We start from the raw sequence: 26034 nt of genomic DNA on the forward strand, positions 1-26034 counted from the left end.
TAACTGTTAGCACCGCTTTGTGAATCAGGCCCAATGTGTCATAGTGGTGCAACTAAATATTTTGTATTAAAAAAATGTTTGGTTTGGGTCCGCTTTAAATAATCGTATTCAATGCCAAGCCGCTGCAGCTAAAGCTAATACAATTTTGGGATGCATTAAAAGGGAAATAAAAACTCGAGATGCTAGCATAATATTGCGCCTGTTTAATTCTCTAGTAAGGCCACATCTGGAATATGGAATTCAGTTCTGGGCACCACATTACAGAAAAGATATTGCAGTTTTAGAGCAGGTTCAGAGACGAGCAACAAAATTGATACGAGGGATAGAAGGTCTCACTTACCAAGAAAGGTTAGCTAAACTGGGTTTATTTAGTCTAGAGAAAAGATGCCTTAGAGGGGATTTAATTAACATGCATAAATACATCAGAGGGCAATATAAAAGCTTGGTGGATGAGCTTTTCGTCCCTAGGCCTTCACAAAGGACTAGAGGACATGATCTGCGCATGGAGGAAAAACATTTTAGCCATTTACTGTATTTAGGAAAGGGCTCTTTACAGTAAGAGTGATCAAGATGTAGAATGCATTGCCACAGGAAGTAGTTATGGCAAATTCTATATCTGCATTATGGGGCTTAGATGCTTTCCTTGGATTGAAAGACATCCATGGCTATAATTACTAGATAATGCCCAGTGGTGTTGATCCAGGGATTTTATCTGATTGCCATCTGGAGTCGGGAAGGAATTTTTTCCCTTTTGGGGCTAATTGGACCATTCCTTGTAAGGGTTTTTCGCCTTCCTCTGGATCAACAGGGATATGTGAGGGAGCAGGCTGGTGTTGTACTTTAAAACAGACAAAGTTAATACCTGCGCCAAGACTTCAGTGGGATGCTGAAGCGTTCAATGACAAAACGTTAATAAAACGTCAGTAAAACGTTAATAAAATGCCATAGCGTTTAATTATCAGGACGTTAAAAAACAGTTAATACTTTCAATAATCACTAATATACAGGGCAGAAAATAACACTTGCATGTGATCACAGCAACACTCACACCCACATACTCTGCTGAAAGATCCAACGCAAGCGCTTCCTATCTAGCTCCTGAGCACTACTAGTGACCACACTCCTCTAATCTCTATGTCTAATCATAATCTTTAGATCTTCTTTCCTTATAGTAAAAGTTCCATTTAAAAGGTCTCCATACGGCAGGTCCGTAGCAACTCACTTTTCAGGAGAGGGGGAGAGGGCCCGTATTCGTCTCAGATGTCAGAACTCCGTTCTTTGTTAGATAGCAGTGGATGATGAGCACTGAAGAAGGTAGGCGTGTCTACCGAAACATGTTGGCGGATTGGTTGTAAGCGGTGACGTCACCCGAACATCCGGTAGAGTACGCCGGAGTGTTTTTTGCCGATTTGAAATTGGGTCAAAAGCACGGAGAACGGCGTGGACTGTTATAACAGGTGAGCCTTTGGCCGAGGCTCATCATCCACTGCTATCTAACAAAGAACGGAGTTCTGCTGGGGAGCCTGCATAGAACTGCTTGTGCCATCACAGCTTGTATATTCACTTGGGGAACTATAGAGCATGTCAGCAAACCTTTCCAGTAAAGAAATGGCAACAGTGTAATTATTGTTCTGAACAGTGTGGATTTCTTTTTCTACATGCAGCCTCCTGCCTCCTCCCCTCTCCATAGGACAGTACATGCAGCATCCTGTCTCCTCCCCTCTCCATAGGACAGTACATGCAGCCTCCTGTATCCTCCCCTCTCCATAGGACAGTACATGCAGCCTCCTGCCTCCTCCTCTCTCCATAGGACAGTACATGCAGCCTCCTGCCTCCTCCCCTCTCCATAAGACAGTACATGCAGCCTCCTGCCTCCTCCCCTCTCCATAGGACAGTACATGCAGCCTCCTGCCTCCTCCCCTCTCCATAGGACAGTACATGCAGCCTCCTGTCTCCTCCCCTCTCCATAGGACAATACATGCAGCCTCCTGTCCCCTCCCCTCTCTATAGGACAGTACATGCAGCCTCCTGCCTCCTCCTCTCTCCATAGGACAGTACATGCAGCCTCCTGTCTCTCATCCTCCCCTCACCATAGGACAGTACATGCAGCCTCCTGTCTTTCATCCTCCCCTCTCCATAGGACAGTACATGCAGCCTCCTGCCTCCTCCCCTCTCCATAGGACAGTACATGCAGCCTCCTGCCTCCTCCCTTTTCCATAGGACAGTACATGCAGCCTCCTCCCCACTCCATAGGACAGTACATGCAGCCTCCAGTACAAGAATTGTATGGTGGGCAGCATGGTGGCATAGTGGTTAGCGCTCTTGCCTTGCAGCGCTGGGTTCCCCAGCCTTCAGAGGAATCCCAGCCAGGTCAACATCTGCAAGGAGTTTGTATATTCTCCCAGTGTCTGTGTGGGCTTCCTCCAGGCACTCTGGTTTCCTCCCACATCCCCAAAAAACATACAGACAAGTTAATTGGCTTCCCCCTAGACTATGATACATGCGCTATACATATACATGATACATACATAGACATATGACTAGGGGACTAGACTAGATTGTGAGCCCCTCTGACGGGCCGATTAGTGACAAGACAATATACTCTGTACAGCGCTGTGTAATATGTCGGCGCTAAACAAACAAACAAACACAGAATATTTATATCGCGCTTTTCTCCTGGCGGACTCAAAGCGCCAGAGCTGCAGCCACTAGGAGGCGCTCTATAGGCAGTAGCCGTGTTAGGGAGTCTTGCCCAAGGTCTCCTACTGAATAGGCGCTGGCTTACTGAACAGGCAGAGCCGAGATTTGAACCCAGGTCTCCTGCATCAGAGGCAGAGCCCTTAACCATTACACTATCCAGCAACCACTATATAAATACTTAAATAAATAAAATAAATAAATGGTGTGTATAATTGTATGGTGTGTAGCTAACATTATAATGCATGGAAAGAGGCTCTCTGCTGGAGGTGGGCGCAATTGTGGTGTTTGACATAGAAGCTATTTCACACAGATACGCACGCGCACGTGTGTGTGTGTTTGTGTGTTTAGGAGTTGTGACATGACACATTGGTCTGTCTTGTCTATCATTAGCCAGTAACTGCTCATACTGTCACGCAACTCCAATGCTGGGAATACACGGCTCGATTCTGAGCCATTTAGATGGCTCGATAGATAATTTCCAACACGTCCAATCTCCCGCCCGATTGTTTTGCTGCTCGATTCCGCATTGAGGACAATGGAAAAAAGATAAGAAAGACAAGCGTAAGATAAGAGAATTGCCTGCGGAATCGAGCTGGGAATCGATCGAGTGGGAGAACCGAGCAGCAAAATCGAGCCGTGTATGCCCAGCATAAGAGGGTTCAGTGTGCTTGAAAAGTGATGGGTAATGAAGAGGAGGATAAAAATAAGTGTTTTTGAAAGCACTGTTTGACATCCTGTCCTCAGAAATAAACAAGCTCTGCAGTCGCACAATGATGATGTATGCAAATCCACTTCCTGCTATATAGCTTGGTGGGAGTGTCTGTGGGCTGGGAAGAGGAAGTGCTAATGCATACTAAATCAGAAGGAGGAGGGCAAATAGTTAGGGAGGAAATGACCTCACGATTGGCTTCAGACAAAGTCATCCTAAAATGGAACCTCCCAGGAATAGAAATCTCTTTATTTACTATATATAACATGCTGCAAAACAAAACAGGGACAGTGCAATGCATATGTTATGTAAGTACAGCAAGTATTTATCTACTTATATATGTGTGGTTTTTTTCGGAGACACTATGCCTAACAGCTCCTCTTTAATCGTAGGTCTTCTGAGAGCTCTTTTGTGTGAGGCATCATTCACATCAGGCAATGCTTCTTGGGAAAAGCAAACCCAAAACTGATGTGTGTTTTTATAGGGCAGGGCAGCTGTAACCAACACCTCCAATCTCCTATGATTGAGTGGACTCTGGCTGGCTGACACCTCACTCCAATTAGCACTTGGAGATGTCATTAGACTAGGGGTTCACATACTTTTTCCGCCTGCACTGTGAATGTTTGCATGGTGTGTTCAATAAAAACATGGAAACATTTAATTATTTGTGTGGTATTAGTTTAAGCAGTCTGTGATTGTCTATTGTTGAGACTTAGATGAAGATCAGATCACATTTTATGACCAATTTGTGCAGAAATCCATATACTTCCAAAGGGTTCACTTACTTTTTCTTGCTACTGTAGGTGGCTGGCTGAAGTGCTGTGCTTACCCCACCCCCTCCCTGACATACTGTAATTTGAACCATCCCACTCCTAAACAGTTCCCACTAATAATGTTTGCAAAATACCTCATGGACTGATTATTAACACCAAAAGTGGAATATCACTTCAATAACAAATGTTTTGGAAAGGACTAATGGCTGTCTGCAAGCAAGCAGGGGCATAGCAATAGGGGGTGTAGAGGTAGCGACCGCATTGGGGCCCTTGGGCCAGAGGGCCCCGAATCTCCTTAGCTATGCCACTGCATGCAAGGAATAGCAAATTGTTGGGTGGTTAAGCATTTCCTATAAACTCATGTCATGTTTTGTGCTGTATTCAATTAGGCCCTTGTGGTGAGATATTTTAATACATTACCATTAATATACTGAATTCTATGTATTTTAGTGCGTCAGTGCCTACATGTTACAGTTTAATTCCTCTACTGGCTTCGGGTGAAGTTTTTGCCATGGATCAAGCTATTTGCATACATTTATTGGACAGCAGTGAAGCTAAAGATACTATGTATGGATTGAAAATGGAGGCAGAAGACTTAGCTTATCCATGTCTAAGAGAAGTAATGCTGCACACAATGGATGATAAAGTATTCCTCCAAGCAGATGTTATAGTTGTCCTTGATGACTTCCTTCCCAGAGATGGTCAGCCACCAGAAGATAATATTAAAATGGTTTCTGAACAGTGCATGCAGTACGGCAGTCTCATTAACCAGAATGCAAAGAAAGACGTGAAAGTGGTTGTTTCAGGAAGTACCTACACAAACCTTAAAACTCTTATTATAATGAAAAATGCACCATCCATCAACTATCATAACATTGTAGCTTTATCGACACAACTGGAATTTGAAGTTAAAGCTCAGATAGCACAAAAGTTGAATGTTAATTCATCAAGTACGTATTCTCACCTGTGGAAGTGTAAACAAATATTAACCAACATAATGACATAGCTGAATACTATGGCCTCAATTCACAGAGCTTTATCAAACACTTTATCAAACGTTTGATAATTTACCTCATGGGTAAAATCTAATTTTGAATTCCCTAAGGTGTTATAGATTTTTTGATCATTTCATCGATAAAACATTTGATAAATCTATAACACCTTAGTGAATTCAAACTTAGATTTTACCCATGAGGTAAATTATCAAACGTTTGATAAAGTGTTTGATAAAGCTCCATGAATTGAGGCCTGTAGCTGAATACTATAAACTGCTGATATTGCTAGTACTGTGAAAAGAGGTACTATGAAAAGTATACTGTACTATTCGAACATCCCTGTTAGCAATTATCATTCTCTTAACATTACGTAACTGCTGATAGGGATATTAGAACAGAACACTTTTCACTATAGTGCCCCCAAAAAGGCAAGTAGCAAAACTGATATTTCAGGTTTCTCGTGATGGATAATATGTTGTGTTATGTGTGACTTTTTTTTACACTTTTTGGTTGTATCATTAATGAGACGTTCCTATTTTAATTGCCAATTTCACTCGCTTCAACGGCCATTACAAAGCCAAATGAATATTTATCTCTATGATAGAAGAATCTGTAAAGTCCAGCTTTGAAATATGATGTGTTGTGTGAAATACCCCTGGGTCCAGAGTGTGGCTGTTGTTATATGAGTGTTAAGGTGCCCATACATTACTCGATTCTCCTGTACGATCGACCATTCGATTTGATCATTTTATCGGATTGGGGAGAATCGATTTTGTTGTATTCTGCTTGATTGATGGAAATTGGCCAATATTTGAATGAATCAACTAATTTACTTGATAGAGCAAGATAGAAAATTTAGGTCGATTGTAAAGGAATTAGCTACTGTTCACATGATTTCGATCGACACAGAATCAATTTTTGGTTTAAAGGGGCACTATGGCTAATCTCTTCATTTTAAGTCCCTTTAACATAAACATTTGTATGTTTAGCATTGTTAATGTCATGTATTGTGACTGTTGAAAAGGATCTTTTAAACTGCAAGTGCACATATATAGCTAATGAGTCACGTCGGGCAAATTTACCTTACTGACGCCGATTCAGCATAAACCATTGTATAATAGGAGGCACTGTAACTGCTCTTTGTATTGCTGATTTATTCCCCCCCCCCCCCTCTGGTCCGATCAGATTTAGGTTTATTCCAACGTGTAACTCTAAACACGCTGCAGCCGTTGTACAGCAAGGACCCCTAATTTGAAGCTGGCACAGCGGGACACTTATTGTCCGTTGCTGTGGTAACCAGCATTTGTCTTTTCACCTGCGCAAACAGCGGCGGCGTCAGCTAGCAGACACAAGCGTTATTGCTGTGTCCTGCTTCGTGTCTCTTAGGGAGATTTTTTTGATGAACACAGAGGAGTTTTCAGGAAGGAGATAGTTATAAATATAATTTTGCACATGAGCAGGACACAGCAATAGCGCTTGTGTCTGCTAGCTGATGCCGCCACTGTTTTGCATGCTTGAAAAGCCGAATGCTGGTTACCACAGCAACGGACAACAATAGGTGTCCGTCGCTGTGCCAGCTTCAAATCAGGGGTCCTTAGCAAGAAGCGTGGAACGATAGAGCCGTACAGTGCCTTCCTGCGCTGTTCGGTGGCTGCAGCTTGCTCTGAGCTAAGTAACTGCACAAACGTGCAGTTACAAGTTGGAGTAGACCTATCTGATTGGACCAGAGGGGGGGGGGGGGGGGTTGGGATAAATCAGCAATAGAAAGAGCAGTTACAGTGCCTCCTATTACACAATGGTTTATGCTGAATCGGCGTCAGTAAGGTAAATTTGCCCGACGTGACTCATTAGCTATATACGTGTACTTGCAGTTTAAAAAATCCTTTTCACCAATCACAATACATGACATTAACAATGCTAAACATACAAATGTTTATGTTAAATGGACTTAAAATGAAGAAATTAGCCATAGTGCCCCTTTAAAGAAAATCTGTAACTAAAAAAAAAAATCCACTAGGCGGTACTCACCTCGGGTGGGGTAATCCTCCGGATCCTATTGAGGCTTCCCCCGTCCTCCTCGGTCCCATGGTGGCGGCGAAAATCCTCCCGGAGCGGCAGCAACGTAAATATTTACCTTTTGGCTCCAGCGCAGGCGCAGTATCTGCTCCTTCCCATGGAGATAGGCAGAAATAGCCGATCTCCATCGGGCCGCTCTACTGCGCAGTCGCAAGTCTCCTGCGCCTGCGCAGTAGAGCGGACCCAACGGAGATCGGCTATTTCCGCCTATCTCCGTCAGAACAGCCGCAACAGCGTCCCCGCTGGAGCCTGAAAAGGTAAATATTGAACAGGCTGTCGGGTCTGTCGGGCCACTGTTCGGAGGGCTGCAGTGAGACCCCCGTGGGACAGAGGAGGACGGGGGAAGCCTCATTAGGATCCGGAGACTTCCCCCTCCTGAGGTGAGTACCCCCAGGGGACGTTTTTATTGTTACAGTGTCTCTTTAAGAGCATGGAGGCACAATATCGTCAGATCAATTAGTGAAGGATAATCGCATAGGATGTTGCTTGTTGTGTCTAAGCCTCTAGTCCACAGGTGTCGAACTCCTGGAGGGCCAGATCCATACCAGTGTTTAGGATGGACTGAGAAAGAGAGGAATGTGTTCTACCTGATTGACCACACCTTTCCTGATTCAGACTCATCAATTAATTTGAGCTGCGTCAAAAATGTGTGAGGACCTTGGTCCTCAAAGGATCGGTTTGACATCCCTGCTCTAGTCGACTGACTTTTGATCAATCACACTATGGTTGATTGCTTAATCAATCGATGTAAAATCGAGTAATTTATGGGTACCTTTACAGTGTGTGTTTTAGTTTTTTAGACATCTCCATGTTGCTTTTTATGCTGCACCTTCTTGATACTGTTTTTACCCAGGTAAAATGTTAGTGCATTAGTAATGTTAGTTAGTACACTGCAAGATGGCAAGAGCACGTGTCTGGGTGTGTTTATAGACAGTAGTGTGCTATTTAATTTTCCTTAGACTAGTCAGCGACATTGATTGGATAATTGGATAAATAAGTGTGGTTCCTTCTCTTCCCCTGCATACTTATTTCCCAATTATTGACAGCTTTGAAGGATATGCACTTTCATTATTCTATCAGGGTGAGTACTGAAACATAAATGAGGGTGAGAACTGAGGCATACCATATAGCATTCATCAACCTTGTGTATAAGTCAACTCCAATATTTGACTATCTTGGATTTTTTTTAATGACTTAATTATAAATCTGTCCAGCAAAGTAAATGGCTGCACTTGGGGACGAGGAGAAGTTCATGGCTGCACTGCATAAAGTGTTGCAACTATTAATCCCTCTTAGTCCACTGCAGCCAATAACTTCTCCAGGCCCCCACATGCAGCAGTTAACACTCTCCAGGTAATTAGTGAGGCCAGGAATATATTGTCCATATTAATATTATTATATTATTAAGACAAAAACATATGAGGAGGAGGAGGCGCCAGAGACCAGAGAGAAATGCTGTGATTAGAATGCCAAGCAGTGCACCTTATCTAAGCCCACCCGAGGGTACTCTGCTCCTGATTATTGCAGCCTACATAACTCCCCTAAAAGATTCTCCCCATAGGCAGAGGAGAAAGTTGTGAAAAGTGGAACAAAGCGAAACTGACACAACAAAGTATATGTTGTTCATGTAAGAAATAAGAAGGAGATTGAGAGCCTACTGTAGTGTAGTATATTAAACCAATATGATAGAAGAGTAAACAATAACCGGTATACTTAAAAAGTTGGGTTGCTGATAAGCAACCACTCTCAAAGCGGTATGGGATCTTGACCAATACCCTCAAGGTAGTTTTAAGATGTCACTCTCTGTAGACAAGAAAATGGGGATAGACCCCCTTCACCAAAAGGTGGACTCAATGTACTGATATCAAGTAAACCGAGGTGCCAAAAGGATAACGATTTTCAAATATAAAATCAGAGGAAGAGATACTCACCTCCCTATAGATGATTCAACACGATAAGTGTAATCAACATTTATTTTATTAGTGTACACTAATAAAATAAATTTAGATTACAATTATCGTGTTGAATCATCTATAGGAAGGTGAGTATCTCTTCCTCTTATTTTATATTTGAACATTGTTTTATCCTTTTGGAGCCGCTGTTTCCTTGATATCTAAATATTGTTCATAGCAACCTGATTCCTTCATTCACTACCCAGTGTGGTCCATTTATGAATATCATTCCATGGGTCCAGCTGCAATGCACCATCACTGTCACCTGTGATACAATATTATGTGCAATCTCTATCATTCTGTCTCCGCAGCATCGAAGCTGTGACCTGCTATGACTCCCCCCCCCACCCACCACAATCTAAAGAGGTTCCACTTCTCACTGTCTACCCCCCTCCCTTTGATACAATGCAGAGCTCGTAGCAAAAGCCTCGTCCCTCACCGTTCCACTGCTGGGCCCTACATCCTCTCCCTCACTCACGCTGGTCTGCCTGCATCAACGAACTTCCAGCTCCCCATTAAACCATAGCCAGGGATATACCTACCACAAAGCTGCATGTGCTCACAGCACCGTGTTTAGTCATGGCTAGGGCTGCCCCTGTGGCACTCAGCCACTGTGTTCTTCCTCACTTTTTAATAGTTTGGGCAACATTCATGAAAATAGCAGCAGGCAGTGCAGGGGACTGTACTACTTCCTGCACTAGATGTAGCACGCCTCCACTATCCGGTTCCCTGGGGCAACGTGTCTCCTCACTCTCTACACACAGCCTGCAGTGAGTCAATGTGCAGAGCAGCAGGGTGAGAATGATTGCTGTGCATTAGCAGAGAGAGGTGACAGGATGTGTTTAGGGCTTCAGAAGTTGTCTGTCATTAGTAGCCATGTGCACTGGTTGCTTTAATACCAGAGTGCCCTGGACTATTGATTATTTATCCTGATCAGAGTAATTAATCAATAATGCAGGCCAGTCTGCTCTTGCAGAAGCCAGTGATACAGATGCTGACAGCTTACTTCTGTAGTGAGCAGAAAAGCAAGCACTGGGCAATTTAGATTAGCTTGATTGCAGGTATTCTTATCTCTTTTCCCAGCTCCCCCTCCCACCCTCTTGTCCTCTCCATGACCCTTTCCTCTTTTCAGATTTCAGTGGCTTCTTTTAACAGCATGCTCCTGCCAAACAGCACTGGTAATGTCTGCAGTCTTGGTGAGAGGTCTTCCTGCCATTTCTCCTCTCCCACCAGGCTCTCTGTCTTGTGCCTCTTCCTCTCCCCCCCCCCCCTTCCTATGCATCCCCTTCTTTCATATGCCCCCCTTTTCTGACTTTCCTCAGAGGAGCTCACAATCTAATTGTACCATAGTCATAGACTAATGTCCTACCATATTATTATTGTGTATTTATATAGCACTGACATCTTCACACTTCGTTCCGTTCCGTTCCAAAAACATCCATTTGCAATCAGGATCTGGTCCATTTACATTCCGTTTCCATCCTGATTTTCATCCGTTCTGCACGCGTTTGTAATCCATTTCCGTTTTTTAAAGAGATAAAGTACTGTATATACCTGGGGGTCTGGAAGGTCTGGAAAGCGCTGGGGTCATTTTTTGAGAGACTCAGGTCGTCAAACCCCTCCACATACTCCTTGACGATTTGATGCCATAGCTTCCTTCACAGCCGTACATTACTGTGGTCTGGATGCCTCATGTCCCACAGGGTAGGTTTCCCCTGCACCTGGACAATCAGGTCCTCAATGGAGTATTCCCTGAGCTCTGCCATGTTCCCAAACAGCTCTATGAGAAACTGGGAGCTGTTCCACTCACACAACGCTGGGCACATGTGTCACTATCCAAGATGGCCGCCTGTACCATTGAAAGCACACAGGAAGTGGGATAGAACATCCGGCTTTTATCAGGCAGTGTGTTGTGACACTTCCGTTTTCTATTGGTTCCTGTTGTGATGGTTTTTTTGTCCGGATCCGTTCCGGCGGCACTGGACGGAGGTACCGGTCAGGAAAAAATGCGCAGGTTGGAAAATTCCGGAGCGCAGGCCGGACCGCAAAACGCATCCGGATCCGGTGGAACGGTCAAGTGCGTACGGATCCATTGATTAACATTGGACCCTTTCTCGTCCGTTCCATTTCTGTTGTATGTGGTCCGGCTGCAAACAGCAAAATAACGCCAATGTGAACCGGGCCTTAGATGTGTCCACATCCTGATGACTCCTTTTCCCTAAAAATCCCCCAAAATTGCAGCAACATGCTCAGCACCTCTACCCCATCAACCCTCCAATCATTTATTAAGTTATTTATTTTTTTGGGTGCGGGGTTGTCTGTAAATAATCAGCATTGGGTGTCAAATTCCCTAGGTACAGCACTGACCATAGCTATACTATGCAGACTGGTGTGAGGGAGGGCGAGTAGAGAACAAATATTACTTGGTTCTGTCTGAAAAGTAGATAGAATGTTAAAAATGTTTTGGTCTGTTACAGAAATACACATAGTTCAGTTTCATAATAGTGACTGTGTGAATTGTTTACCATAACAACTGGATTCGAGTGGGATATTTTTCCTGCATGCTTAACCCCCTTGCCGGTTATCTCGAGCTCAACTCGGGGTAACCTGCGCAGGAGGATTTCTTAGGCCCCGCTGGGCCGATTTGCATAATTTTTTTTCCTACACGCAGCTAGCACTTTGCTAGCTGCGTGTAGTACGCGATCGCTGCCGATTCGCCGCTACCCGCCGCGCCGAGCCACCCTCCCCGCCCCAGACCCCTGCACAGCCTGGCCAATCAGTGCCAGGCAGCGCTGAGGGGCGGATCGGGATTCCCTGTGACGTCGGTGACGTCATCCCGCCCCGTCGCCATGGCGACCGGGGAAGCCCTGCAGGAAATCCCATTCTGAATGGGATTTCCTGCTTACTCTGATCACCGAAGGCGGTCGGAGTGGGTGGGGGGATGCCGCCGCTCAGCGGCTATCATGTAGCGAGCCCTGGGCTCGCTACATGATTTAAAAAAAAATAAATAAAAAAAAAAGTTCTGCGCTGCCTCCTTGCCAGATTAATTAGACCGGCAAGGAGGCTAAGAAATAATCCCTAAATATGTTTGATACCAGGGCCAGTGAATTTTTAACTTAAAGAGACTCTGAGCAGTGCAGAAACTAGCAGTGCAGAAACTATTTCTCCTCTTTCCAATTATATATGTAACTATGGAAAGATGGATATCATTTTAAAGCTCTCTTTCTCCTCTTTCTGGCGACACCTAAATCATCGCCCTACGCCTTTTAGTTTTCTCTATTTTCGCGATTGAAATCGCAGCCGCTGCAATTTCAATCGCGAAAATAGCGAAAACTAAAAGGCATAGGGCGGCGGTTTATATATCATTGGAAAGAGAAAAAAGAGAGCTTTAAATGATATGCATCTTTCCATAGTTTCTGCACTGCTCGGAGTCACTTTAACAATCATTCTTTCTTATATACTAAACTCCGCTTAATAGGAATCCCTTTCTTATTCCTATCCCTAACTTCTTAACTTCATCTTCTAATCCAATCAACTGACACTAAATCTCCCCTTACCCTATTCAATTACACTAACCCTCCTAATCTATGATGCTACTGAAAATCATTAGTTAATATCATTAGCCTCTTTTAAAACTTCCCAGAAAAATCCACGTACTGTACTTTTCATCCGTGGCAAAGGTCATTGACAACATCAGCATGTCTGGGTCCTGAAACCCTCCTGGAGGTGGATTGCTCCATCAAAGCCACGTAGAAGAAGGGAGTGATGCATTCTACCACTCATCCACCCACTCATTGTTTGCAATATTTGTGGGCTACTATGTTAGTCATTCACTTACCCTCACAAAGAGGATCTTAAGATGTGGTGAGAATGGTTGGGTAGGGAGAAAAACCTTGGTGTACAGAATTAGTTTTGATCCAGGGGACTGAGGGAGGGTGAAGCGTTGGGCACTACCCCTCCTCCAGACTTCAAAGCTGGTGGGCACAGGGAGAAGCAAGTTAGCCCGGTTGGGGATGGGTGGCATGTGACCACCAAAATTAAAGTGCCCATACATAATTACGATGGGGTTTATAAGGGCATGAAAGGTGTATTATTATTTTGGTGGAACAGGAAGGTTTAATTTAAAACAATGTCTGAAATAAAATTTTAAATTCTGTTACTGGTTTTGTTAATACTACATCACGTGATAGAGCATTACACACCTGGACCACTCTAGCCAGATATACCTCTCACCTTTTTTTTTCATTAACACCCTTAGTACATCTATCATCAGTATACAAGTTACATCATAATTGAATGTCATTATCTGTCAACTTCAGTCTTGAGCTGCCATTACTTTTAAGGAAACTTGCTGAAGCCATGGCAACAGTACTGTATATAGCTTGGTTCCTCTTCTTGTTCTGATCATTCAATCATAAGTCTGCTTAAAGTGGGAAGTAAAACAGAAGGTATTTGCGATAATTCAACTTTAAGTGAGCAACTGTGGCTTCCCACATAGTGATGCATTGTGGGAAGCCACAGTTGCTCACTTAAAGAGGAACTCCAGTGAAAATAATGTAATAAAAAGTGTTTCATTTTTACAGTAATTATGTATAAATGTTTTAGTCAGTGTTTGCCCATTGTAAAATCTTTCCTCTCCCTAATTTACATTCTGACATGTATCACATGGTGACCTTTTTACTGCTGGCAGGTGATGTCAGTGGAAGGAGATGCTGCTTCCTTTTTTTTGGCAGTTGGAAACAGCTGTAAACAGCTGTTATTTCCCACAATGCAACAAGGCTTCCACAGTGTGATGTCAGAACCATGGTCCTGACATCACACTGTGGGAGGGGTTTCACCACAATATCACCCATACAGAGCCCCCTGATGATCTGTTTGTGGAAAGGAAAAGATTTCTCATGGGAAAGAGGGTATCAGCTACTGAATGGGTTGAAGTTCAATTCTTGGTTACGGTTTCTCTTTAAAGCTGCATTATTGTGAATACCTTCTGGTTTAAGAAGGCAAATTACACTCAGTGTTGCTTTTTGGTCTCTTTTAGTCCCCTATACTTTCCTAGTGGTTTTTGGTTCTCCTGAGATGCTTGGGTATTCTCTGTTTACAACAATGACCCATTCATTCTACAGACAGGAGGGATCATACACCTGCATAGGAATGCTGCATGTGTGTATACAAAGTTGAATGTAATGACTCTTGCATTAAACCAGCTCACATCAATGCAAGGCTGCCTAGGAGGCCTGAGAAAACCAATGACTTTGGGGGACACCTGTACACACTTAAGATTTCCTGCTGAAATGGGCACAAACAATCATTTTGACGAAGTATCTAAAGTGTGAATGTAGCTTGTCCCGTAGGATCATACTTACTATTCAAGATTTGGATTAATATAAAATATTTGCACAGAGGAACTATATTCTACCCCCATTATACATCCCAGGTGTAACGCTGGCTGTGATACAAACTAACCAGTTACACAGAAAATACGAAAATCGAGGTCAGATCGTTAACTGAGGTCATACACGTGAAGTCTGAGATTTGCGGTACAAAGGGGCTAAGACAGAACAATGTCAATTACAGGCTAGGATCATACACATAAATCAGACGTCTAAGGTACAGTTAAGGATGAGACAGAGACGAGGTCAATAGGCTAGCCAAGGTCAATATCAGGTATTAGATGACTCGCTTTCAGCTCGTCCAGGAAAAACTTGCTGAAAGCGGTATTGACGAGCTGAGCTCGTCAATACCGCCAGGGAGATTTCTTGTTTCTCTTCCCCGTCGGCTGCACTTTTCCCTCATCAGAGGGATTCCCCAGGATGGCTGGATGCCTGTCAGCACGCTGTGGGTAGCGATCTGTGCTACCCACAGCATACAGAACTAGCATCCAGCCACCCTGGGGAATCCCTGTGCAGCCGGCGGGGCAGAGAATGTGTGGGGCTGTGCAGGGATTCCCCTTCTTTGCCGGCGGGTGGCTGGTGTGGGGATCCTCTCTGTGCGGGGGGCTGGGGGGGATCTCCGTACTGTGCATGCGGGTGACCCTTTTGTGTGTGCGGGGGGGGGGGGCGGGTATCCCCTTCTATGGGGCTGGTCTTGGCCGGTCGGGGACACCCCCTTCTGTGGTGGGGGGAAGGTGGGTGTCCCCATCTATGTGGGCTGTGGGTGGCCTCTCCCTCCTCTTCCCCCATCCCTCCCTCTCTGTCCCCCGTGTCCCCCCCCCCCCTGTAAGAAGCCTTCTCCTCCATCGCCGAAGTCCCGGTCTGTGTAATTACAGTACGCAGCTTGGTGACGTCACCAAGCTGCGTACTGTAATTACAGAGAACACGAGACTTCGCGATGGAGGAGGAGGGTGTCCATCGCGGCCGCCGCAGGAGAAAGCCCTCAGGTGAGTAGATCAGGGCTTCTTACAGGGGGGAGACACGGGATCGGGGGGGACAGAGAGGGAGGGATGGGGGAAGAGGAGGGAGAGGCCACCCACAGCCCGCATAGATGAGGACACCCACCTTCCCCCCACCACAGAAGGGGGTGTTCCCGACCGGCCAAGACCAGCCCCATAGAAGGGGATACCCCCCCCCCCCGCACACACAAAAGGGTCACCCGCATGCACAGTACGGGGATCCCCCCCGGCCCCCCGCACAGAGAGGATCCCCGCACCAGCCACCCGCCGGCAAAGAAGGGGAATCCCTGCACAGCCCCACACATTCTCTGCCCCGCCGGCTGCACAGGGATTCCCAGGGTGGCTGGATGCTAGTTCTGTATGCTGTGGGTAGTGGGGGGGACACAGGATCAGGGGTGAGGGGGGGGGCACAGAGGACAGAGAGGGAGGGATGGGGGAAGAGGAGGGAGAGGCCACCCACAGCCCGCATAGATGGGGACACCCACCTCCCCCCCACCACAGAAGGGGGTGTCCCCGACCGACAACGACTAGCCCCCATAGAAGGATGATACCTGCCCCCCCAATGCACACACAGAAGGGCCACCCACACGCACAGTATGGGGATTCCCCCCCCCCACAGAGGGGATCCCCGCCGGCCACTACCAGCCAGCACAGAAGGGGAGCCCCCCCCCCACACAGAAGGGACACCCGGCCACAGTTAGGGGGCATCGGGGGCAATGGGGTTGGGGGGGCAGAGGCACCCGCAAACCTAGCTCCCTATACATATGACTCCCTAGACCTGGCTGCACATCTGTCTCCTATACACCTGGCTGCACATCTGTCTCCTATACATCAGCAAACATCTTGCTCCCTATATACCTGGCAAAACATCTGGCTAACTATTCCTGGCAAAACATCTGGCTAACTATTCCTGGCTAATACATCTGACTAACTATTCCTGGCTAATACATCTGACTAACTATACCTGGCTGCACATCTGGCTAACTACACCTGGCTGCACATCTGGCTAACTATACCTGGCTGCACATCTGGCTAATACATCTGGCTATACATCTGGGTCTTATACTCACCATTGGCATGCTGATCCCTCGCCGCGTACCTCTGATAGCTTCTCCAGTGCCTTCTTCCATGTCCCTTGGCGGATTTTGCTTCTCCCTTGGCGATCACATGTCCCCCGTCGATCGGCGTTGATGGCACCAATGTCACACAGCATCATCAAAATCTCGCAGCAAACACTTTTTTTTTATTGAATTCAATACAATAACCTGTATTGAATTCAATATAAAAAAAAAATGATTGCAAAAAAAAAAAAAATGGTTGAAAATTATTGCAAATTAATTGAACCACTTTTTGCACGGAAATCCTGGGGAAATAGAACGCCAGGGTGGTTAATCAATAGTGGAGGGCTTCCGGGTCATACACGAAAAACAATCCCAATAATACAATATACAATACTAACTAAGGATAGATATATATTGCAAACACTGCATATATATCTATCTCAGCAGAACTCTAACTAGATTCAGACGCAGAGCAAAGTCCAGCGCTCAGTGATCTGATTGCTATAACGGACAGCATGGAACTGAGAGAGCAAGACTTAAATACACAGGGAAAGTGCAGCACACCTCCGAGCTGCCAGCCAATCAGAATCATGCTCCTAGTCAGCTGACTGCTGTGTCAGCTGACTGGCCTCACACCCGTCTTCTCAGCCTATAAAGGCTGCCATGGGTTGTGCGCGTTCGTCCAGGGTCTTGGGAGGATGCACAGTGCCGGCTCACGTCTACAGGGGAGCCAAGGATCCCAACATGCTGACTCAGGTCTACAGGGGAGCCGGGGATGCGACCGACCAAAGAGGAAGAGAAAACTCTCTCCAGGTGCTCAGCACTATCAGAGCAGCCTGCAGAGACCACACCAGGTAAGTTTGTTACACCAGGATATTATTTGCTGAAATTCACTGAAATCATAATTTTGGGAGAGCTCAACTTTTAAATGATAAAGGTAAAATAGAAAACATTTTAGGCACAGTATTTCAATTTTTTGTTAGAATTATGTACTGATGTTGTGTACAATTTCTAATTTTATCTTTTTTACTAAAAGTATTTTAGAATAATAGCTATTACAGAGTGCTTTCATGATGCCTGTGTTGTAAAATATGATGTATTACTTAACACGAATGCCCATTTGTGTCTATGTGCCTGTACCTATTGTATAACTAAATGAGTTATGGACCTAGTTTTCTAGTAGAAAAAAGGTTTAGACCCTTTTTTAATTCACCTTTTCTCTTAAGTTTTCTCCTAGGTTATATTTTCACACCTTTCAATAAAAAGCCTTTTTAAGCCACCCACAAGCAAGAACATACTCAGAATATTTTTGACAGTACTTTTTCAACTTTGTTTTTTGGTGCTTTTTTAATTGTAGAGAGCTGGAACATTATTTTAAACATAACTTAACCATAAAAAATATCTCCAAGGAGAAAATGTGTGAGAAAAGATGAACTGAATAAGAGCCATAGGCCCATATAAAATTCATTTTTTCTCCTGAGTTTTCTCCTAGGTGATATTTGTCAATAAAAGCCTTTTTATGCCAATAGAAAGCAAAAAAAAAAAATACTCAACGTAAATTTGACAGTACTTTTTAATTTACTTTTTGTTACTTTTTTACTTGAAAAATGCGGTGAAGTTATTTGAAATAGAATATGAAAAATTATCACCTAGGAGAAAACTCAAGTGAAAAAGTGAATTGCATATGGCCCATAGTATGTTAACCCAGTGTGTAACAGCATGCAATGTGAGGTAACATTATTTAAGGGCTTTTCAGCAGGCTTTTCAGATATAGAGGTATTGCTTGAAATAACAGATTTAAAAATAAAATGCTATCTGAAAGAAGTTTTAATACTTTTCAAAATGAATTTCTGCACTTGTAGTTTTATAAAGTTATGTTTACTTTGCACTGTAGTTATAAAAATAAATGGCCTAAATTGTATTGTTTAAGACTTTTCTTCTGATATTTCTCACAGTGGTAAAAGATGTGATAGTGTGGGGTAACATCAGCGGTATTAACCACCATGATCTTCAACAAGCAAATATATACAAGTATGACAGTTCTATTTGGGGCCCTTCCAATTTTTCACGCCCACTGCTGCCTATGATATTTGACAGGTACATATTGTATGTATTTTTACAATAAGATTACAGCTTAGTACATGAACCATAATATTTTTCTGAGCACTTGCTTTCTGTTTAATCTAACACATTTTTATATATGTGATGTAAAGGAACTATTTATATATGAATTGTTGCCATGAATACTACACATCAACATTTTCTTTAATAATGTACCTCCAAATGCAAAGTTGTTATTTTTATTAATGTTATTTTTATATCCCCAGCCAGTCATAAACCAACCAGCAAAAATATTTTAAAGAGAATCTGTACTCTAAAATTTTTACAGCAAAAAGCATACCATTCTATTCATTATGTTCTTCTGGGCCCCTCTGTGCTGTTTCTGCCACTCCCTGCTGCAATCCTGGCTTGTAATTAACAGTTTTAGGCAGTGTTTACAAACAAACTAACCAGCTTGTGATAGGCTCACATAAGCAGAGTGTGTGAGTCATACAGAGTGTGCAGGGGGCCTGCAGAGGGTGTGTATCGATTCTAGCCAATCACAAGCAGCCCTGCACATTCCACACATTCAAGCCTTAGCCCGACAGACACACATAAGGAAACAGATTAGATCATATAACAGAGATAACACAGCCACTGTGCAATTAGGAAAGGCTGCAGTAAGCCAGAGCACATTAGAACAGGCATAGGAACTTATAGGATAGAAGAACTAAGGCTGAACATTTTGTTACAGAGTCTCTTTATGTAGAAAATACATCAAGTGCTTAAATATCACAGTAAAAATTAAAAAGTCTAATGAATCCGAAAATAATGACAATAGTCAAAATAAAGTATTTTATCAATCAGACAACTATTGGTCTTTTACAGAAGTGAACCTCAACTTTATCTTTTAGTTTCAAACATGAAATACAATCCAAATTTCTGAACAATTCCCTCATGCTGAGCCTATGTAAAATATATTGCAGTTAAAGTAATTATAACTTGATTTGTGAGCCTAAACATGTATACCTTATTAAACCAAACCAAGGTGTAACAATCAATAATATGGTGGCTGTGGAGGTGCGGAGTATGGCCGCAGCCGCCTGTGTTCCCTGTTACCTGGTCTTATCCGTTCCGTCGGCGTTTAGCACGCCGGGAATGGTACTGTCATCTGCTCATGCGGGCGCGCGCGGAGACAGGACCTTTATGCTGGGAGAGGACGCGTCAGCTGACCTGCCGGTCGGCTGACCTCAGAGGTGACTCTCGCCGCTCGGATTGGCTGTTTCCGAGCTGGGCGCGGCTGAGAGCCTTCCTCTGCTTCTTAAGCCTCCGCTCTCCATTAGCTAACTGTCTGCTGTCGTGAATACTTCGTGTTAGCGCTCAGACCTTAGACTAGTATCCGGTGTACTTTGATCTGGGAGGAAACCAGGGATTTCACACAAGCCTAGGACTATTGTATATTGTTATGATTTAATTACCTGTGTATGATTCTGGCTATTCTCTGACCTCGCATTTGCTTGCTGATTCTGTACTTCTGCCTATCTGACCCTTGTTGCTGAACCTCTGCCTGATTACCTACTATTCTCCTGCCTGTCGTTTCTGTACTGATACTGCCTCTCTGTTGCCGAACCTTGCCTGTCCGACCACTCCTCTCACCAGTGGGCCCTTGCCACTGGTGAGGTGTTTGTAGTATTACCCACCAGCTCCACTGGTAAGGTGACACTTGTTACTGATAGTACCTTGCCAGCTCCTCTGGTAAGGTCTTGCCAAACTATACAGTTACTGTGTCTGATAGTACTTTGCCAGCTCCTCTGGTAAGGTCTTGTCAAACTATACAGTCACTTATCACTGATAGTACTTTACCAGCTCCTTTGGTAAAGTCCTTGTACTTCTTCATAGCTACGTGCACTGTAGTCTCTGACCAGCCCCACTGGAAAGGTCTGGTTAAATTATACAGGCACATCTTCTGACTATACCTTGCCAGCTCCTCTGGTAAGGTTCCGTCAAACTATTACATACAGTGTTGCTAGGCCTCCCAGTTCCTCTGGGAGGCTCTATCTTCTTATTGTTTACTGTTGCACCAATCACTATCACACAGTACATTGTGAGCTATACTTGCATTATTGGTGATTCTGCAGATCACCACATAATCAGGTATAGTGTCTGCATTATTGGTGATACTGCAGATCACCCGATAATCAGACGTCTGAGTTGCAGCACCCAATCGTTACAGAACAGCAGACCACAAACATCATGGATACACTGGTTAGTCATGTGGAGGGGTTAATTACTTCTGTTGACCGTTTGTCTCTCGTGGTCAGCACCCAGCAGACTCACATTTTCCAGCTATCTGAGGTTTTACAAAAACAGACAGTACCAGTGTTATCTCCTCTTGATTTGGAACCCAGACTACCTCTCCCGGAGAGATTTTCTGGGCATAGGTCCGATTTTCAGAATTTTAGAAATCCGTGCCTCTCATATTTTGAGTTATGTTCTATGGCTTCAGGGTCAGAGGGTCATTTTAATTAAGACATTGCTGTCGGGAGACTCACAGTCATGGGCTTATAGTCTCCCTGATAACCATGAGGCTTTGACATCTGTGCAAGAATTCTTTAAGGCTATGGCAGTTATATACGATGATTCCGATTTGGCAATGACCGCAGAAAGGAAATTGAGGACCCTCAGGCAGGGGCAGAATCCTGTCGAGACTTATGCAGCTGAGTTTCGGAAATGGGCAGGGTCAGCCAGGTGGGGGCAGTATGCACTTTTAGATTGTTTTTTTATCGGGATTATCTGATGCAGTAGACGATTTAATGTTGGACATCCTGAGCCCAGGTCTTTGGATGAGGCTATAGTTTTAGCCATAAAGATTGACCGTCGAGTTCGATATCAGAGACGAACTCGGGGTAAGGTCAGGAGACCGATGGGTAGTCTTCAGGATGACTTGGGATTTTCAGAACACCTTCAATTAACTAGCTCCAAGAGAGAAAAGGGATCTGGTTCAAGGGATGGTTCCCAGATAGAGACTGTTTATAAGGAAGCAGAGTGTCCTCAGGTTACGGATAACTTATACCGTTCTCTCGTGCTTGGTGGCACCACTGTAAACGATTCAGCTATTTCCTTGGGAGATGTTAGACTGCTCCTTCCATGTACTGTTGTCTGGGAAGGTCAGGTCCAGAATACGCAGGCATTCATAGACTCAGGGTCGGCAGCCAATTTCATGGACTATGATTTTGCGGTCCAGCTCGGTCTTCCTCTCCACTCGTTGGATCACCGATTCGTTGTTACTGCAGTGGACAATTCCCCACTGCAGGGAAAACTGTCTCCCTCACAGACTCCTGTATTATTGTGTCAGATTGGGGTGGGGCTCTCCATAGAGAACAAATACAATTCCTTGTTCTCAAGATGGCAACCTCCTCAGTAATTCTGGGTATGCCTTGGCTTCAGAAACATTCCCCTCGGATTGACTGGAGTTCCAAACAATTGCTGAGCTGGTCCCCGTACTGTCAGCAACATTGTTTGGGACAGGTCACGGTAGGTGCCACCAAAGTTCAGGTGGAAGGGTTGCCGAGCCAATATGCCGATTTCGCGGATGTATTCTGTCCTCGGGCTGCTGACAAGCTTCCGCCCCATCGAAGCTTCGATTGCCCCATAGATCTTAGGTCAGGCTGTATGCCTCCTAGAGGCCATTTGTATAATCTGTCAAGGCCTGAAAAACTTGCTATGCAGGAATATATCTCTGATAACTTGGCCAAAGGTTTCATTCGCCCTTCCAAGTCCCCGGCCAGGGCAGGGTTCTTTTTCGTTAAGAAGAAGGACGGTGGTCTTAGGCTATGTATCGATTACAGGGGTTTGAACAAGATTACGGTAAAAAATCGTTATCCTCTGCCCCTGATCGATGATTTATTCTCTCAAGTTACGAATGCTGGTGTGTTCACCAAACTTGATCTTAGGGGGGCATACAACCTGGTCCGTATAAGAGAGGGTGACGAATGGAAGACGGCGTTCAACACGCCCGACGGGCATTACGAGTATCTCGTTATGCCCTTCGGGTTGTGCAACGCACCGGCCGTCTTCCAGGAACTGATAAATGAGGTGTTTAGGGAGGTCTTGGGGTGATTCGTCCTCGTTTATTTGGATGATATCCTCATTTTTTCTCCCACACTGTCTGAACACCGCAAATATGTAAAATTTGTTTTGGAGAAGTTACGGCAAAACTTGTTCGCAAAAAACGAAAAATGCCTGTTTGAAGTCTCAGAGGTGCCTTTGTTGGGGTATATGATCTCCACGGCAGGACTATCCATGGATTCCCAGAAGGTCTCTGCTGTGCTGGAGTGGCCTCGGCCTGTGGGGTTGAAGGCACTCCAGCGTTTTTTGGGCTTTGCTAATTATTATAAAAGGTTCATAAAAGGTTTTTCCTCCATAATATCACCCCTTACGGATCTTACCAAGAAGGGGGCGGACCCTTAAAACTGGATGGCAGAGGCACAAGTCGCATTTTCAGCTCTCAAACAGTTGTTTTGTTCCGCTCCCATTCTAAGACATGTGGATGTGTCCCTCCCATTTGTGGTTGAAGTGGATGCTTCAGAGATTGGAGTGGGGGCTGTATTATCTCAGCATTCTGGCCGGTGGGGCAGGTTGTATCCGTGCACCTACTTTTCTAGAAAATTTTCCCCCGCTGAAAAAAATTATGATATAGGGAATTGCGAGCTTTTGGCGATTAAGCTTGCTTTCGAAGAATGGCGTCATTGGCTTGAGGGGGCTGAGCACACAATAACAGTATACACTAATCATAAAAACTTAGAGTACATTAAAGGTACCAAACGTCTCACCCCTAGACAGGCTCGGTGGTCGCTATTTTTCATGAGATTCAGATTTTGTTATCACTTACAGGCCAGGCAGTAAAAATGTGAAGGTGGACGCATTATCGAGATGTTCCGGTGGGCATTCTTCCTGAGAGGATAGTTCTTGCAGCTAATGGAATCAGGCTCAAACACACTCTTGTTGACATTAAGAGGGAGTCTGAGGAGTGGAAATTCATTCCAGGGGACATACTCTGGGCTTTGCCAGCCAGATCTAAAAGAACTAGATCTCCCTCTGTTCTTCATTTTGTTCCACTGATTCAGGAACATCCCCCCCCCCCCCCCCCCTGGGATGACTGGAGCAGGTGGATTTGCGGAGATACCTCAGGACTGGTGTTGTGGCTCTCTAAGGGAGTCATGTCCGGAGTCCAGGCCTGGAGGGGGGGTACTGTAACAATCAATAATATGGTGGCTGCGGAGGTGCGAAGTATGGCCGCAGCCGCCTGTGTTTCCTGTTCCCTGGTCTTATCCGTTCCGTCGGCATTTAGCACGCCGGGAACGGTACTGTCATCTGCTCATGGGGTAGCTGTCTCACGCGGGCGGGCTCAGAGACAGAACCTTTATGCTGGGAGAGGACGCGTCAGCTGACCTGCCGGTCGGCTGACCTCAGAGGTGACTCTCGCCGCTCGGATTGGCTGTTTCCGAGCTGGGCACGGCTGAGAGCCTTCCTCTGCTTCTTAAGCCTCCGCTCTCCATTAGCTAACTGTCTGCTGTTGTGAATACTTCGTGTTAGCGCTCAGACCTTATACTAGTATCCGGTGTGCTTTGATCTGGGAGGAAACCAGGGATTTCACACAAGCCTAGGACTATTGTATATTGTTATGATTTGATTACCTGTGTATGATTCTGGCTATTCTCTGACCTCGCATTTGCTTGCTGATTCTGTACTTCTGCCTATCTGACCCTTGTTGCTGAACCTCTGCCTGATTACCTACTATTCTCCTGCCTGTCATTTCTGTACTGATACTGCCTCTCTGTTGCCGAACCTTGCCTGTCTGACCACTCCTCTCACCAGTGGGCCCTTGCCACTGGTGAGGTGTTTGTAGTATTATCCACCAGCTCCACTGGTGAGGTGACACTTGTTACTGATAGTACCTTGCCAGCTCCTCTGGTAAGGTCTTGCCAAACTATACAGTTACCGTGTCTGATAGTACTTTGCCAGCTCCTCTGGTAAGGTCTTGTCAAACTATACAGTCACTTATCACTGATAGTACTTTACCAGCTCCTTTGGTAAAGTCCTTGTACTTCTTCATAGCTACGTGCACTGTAGTCTCTGACCAGCCCCACTGGAAAGGTCTGGTTAAATTATACAGGCACATCTTCTGACTATACCTTGCCAGCTCCTCTGGTAAGGTTCCGTCAAACTATTACATACAGTGTTGCTAGGCCTCCCAGCTCCTCTGGGAGGCTCTATCTTCTTATTGTTTACTGTTGCACTAATCACTATCACACAGTACATTGTGAGCTATACTTGCATTATTGGTGATTCTGCAGATCACCACATAATCAGGTATAGTGTCTGCATTATTGGTGATACTGCAGATCACCCGATAATCAGACGTCTGAGTTGCAGCACCCAATCGTTACACAAGGTCATTTAAGTATGCCCATAGCAAGTCACTGAGATTTGAAACTTAAATAGTGTATGTTGGGAGAACAAAATGAGAACAAAATCTGAAACATGTCTATATTGAGCTATAGGCCCGAGACTTCTGCAAACCTCTTAACTCATTTTAAAAGATTAGGGATAGACACATGAGGGAATGTTAATGTTAAAAGAAACAGGTTAGCTTTATATTCTTTTTCAGCTGTAGTGAAACCTTTGATGTTTTTTTGGTCTAATGAATTACGTAAAGGACCTTTCTCAGGGTGTTGAGGGTCATTTAGAGTCTGTCAAATAAAAGGGGTTTTAGTAAAATTCGATAAACATCTCTTTGGATCTTTGTTTCACTTAAAATAAACCGGAGATAGTGGAAAAGAAACAAAAAAACAAATTATACATATATGGGGCTTCCTCCAGCTCCCTACAGGCTTATCACTTCCTCACCATCCTTTTGCGCCTCCTGGATCCTCTGCAATTCACCTTGGTCCTCCACTCTGGGGTGTACTGCGCATGCGCGGCCTGTCTGCGCACCCCTATTGCGCTACTATGGCTGGGAGCAATCTGTGGCTGATCAGTACTACTGCGCCTGATCAGTACTACTGCGCAGGCGCAAAATGCTCCCGGCTATGGGAGCATGTTGGGGGAGTGTGTGTGGCCAGCCTGCGCCTGAACCGATTAGCCCTGACTGGAGGATTTTCCGGGGGGGATTGTGGGAGGGGCTGAAGGAAGCTTCAGATATGTATAATTTTGTTTTCTTTTCCACCATCTCAGGTACCCTTTAACAGATTTGCCAAAAAAGGATTGTCTTGTATGTGCAAACATTAGTTGGCTTAAAGTGACACTGAAGCGAAAAAAAAACCCTTATGATATAATGA

At 44.7% G+C, this 26034-nt stretch overlaps 1 protein-coding gene across 2 annotated transcripts in view; it reads left to right on the forward strand.

Moving 5' to 3' along the window:
• MDH1B (malate dehydrogenase 1B) overlaps positions 1-26034 on the forward strand; it is a 90339-nt gene that overhangs the window by 30980 nt on the left and 33325 nt on the right. For both annotated transcript variants that reach the window (XM_068244979.1, XM_068244980.1), the window contains 2 exons: positions 4633-5132; positions 18610-18751. In XM_068244979.1, coding sequence (XP_068101080.1) covers positions 4633-5132; positions 18610-18751 — 642 coding nt within the window. The remainder of the gene's footprint in view (positions 1-4632; positions 5133-18609; positions 18752-26034) is intronic.

The sequence above is a fragment of the Hyperolius riggenbachi genome, chromosome 7 (genome assembly GCF_040937935.1).
Source record: "Hyperolius riggenbachi isolate aHypRig1 chromosome 7, aHypRig1.pri, whole genome shotgun sequence".
Classification (NCBI taxonomy): domain Eukaryota; kingdom Metazoa; phylum Chordata; class Amphibia; order Anura; family Hyperoliidae; genus Hyperolius; species Hyperolius riggenbachi.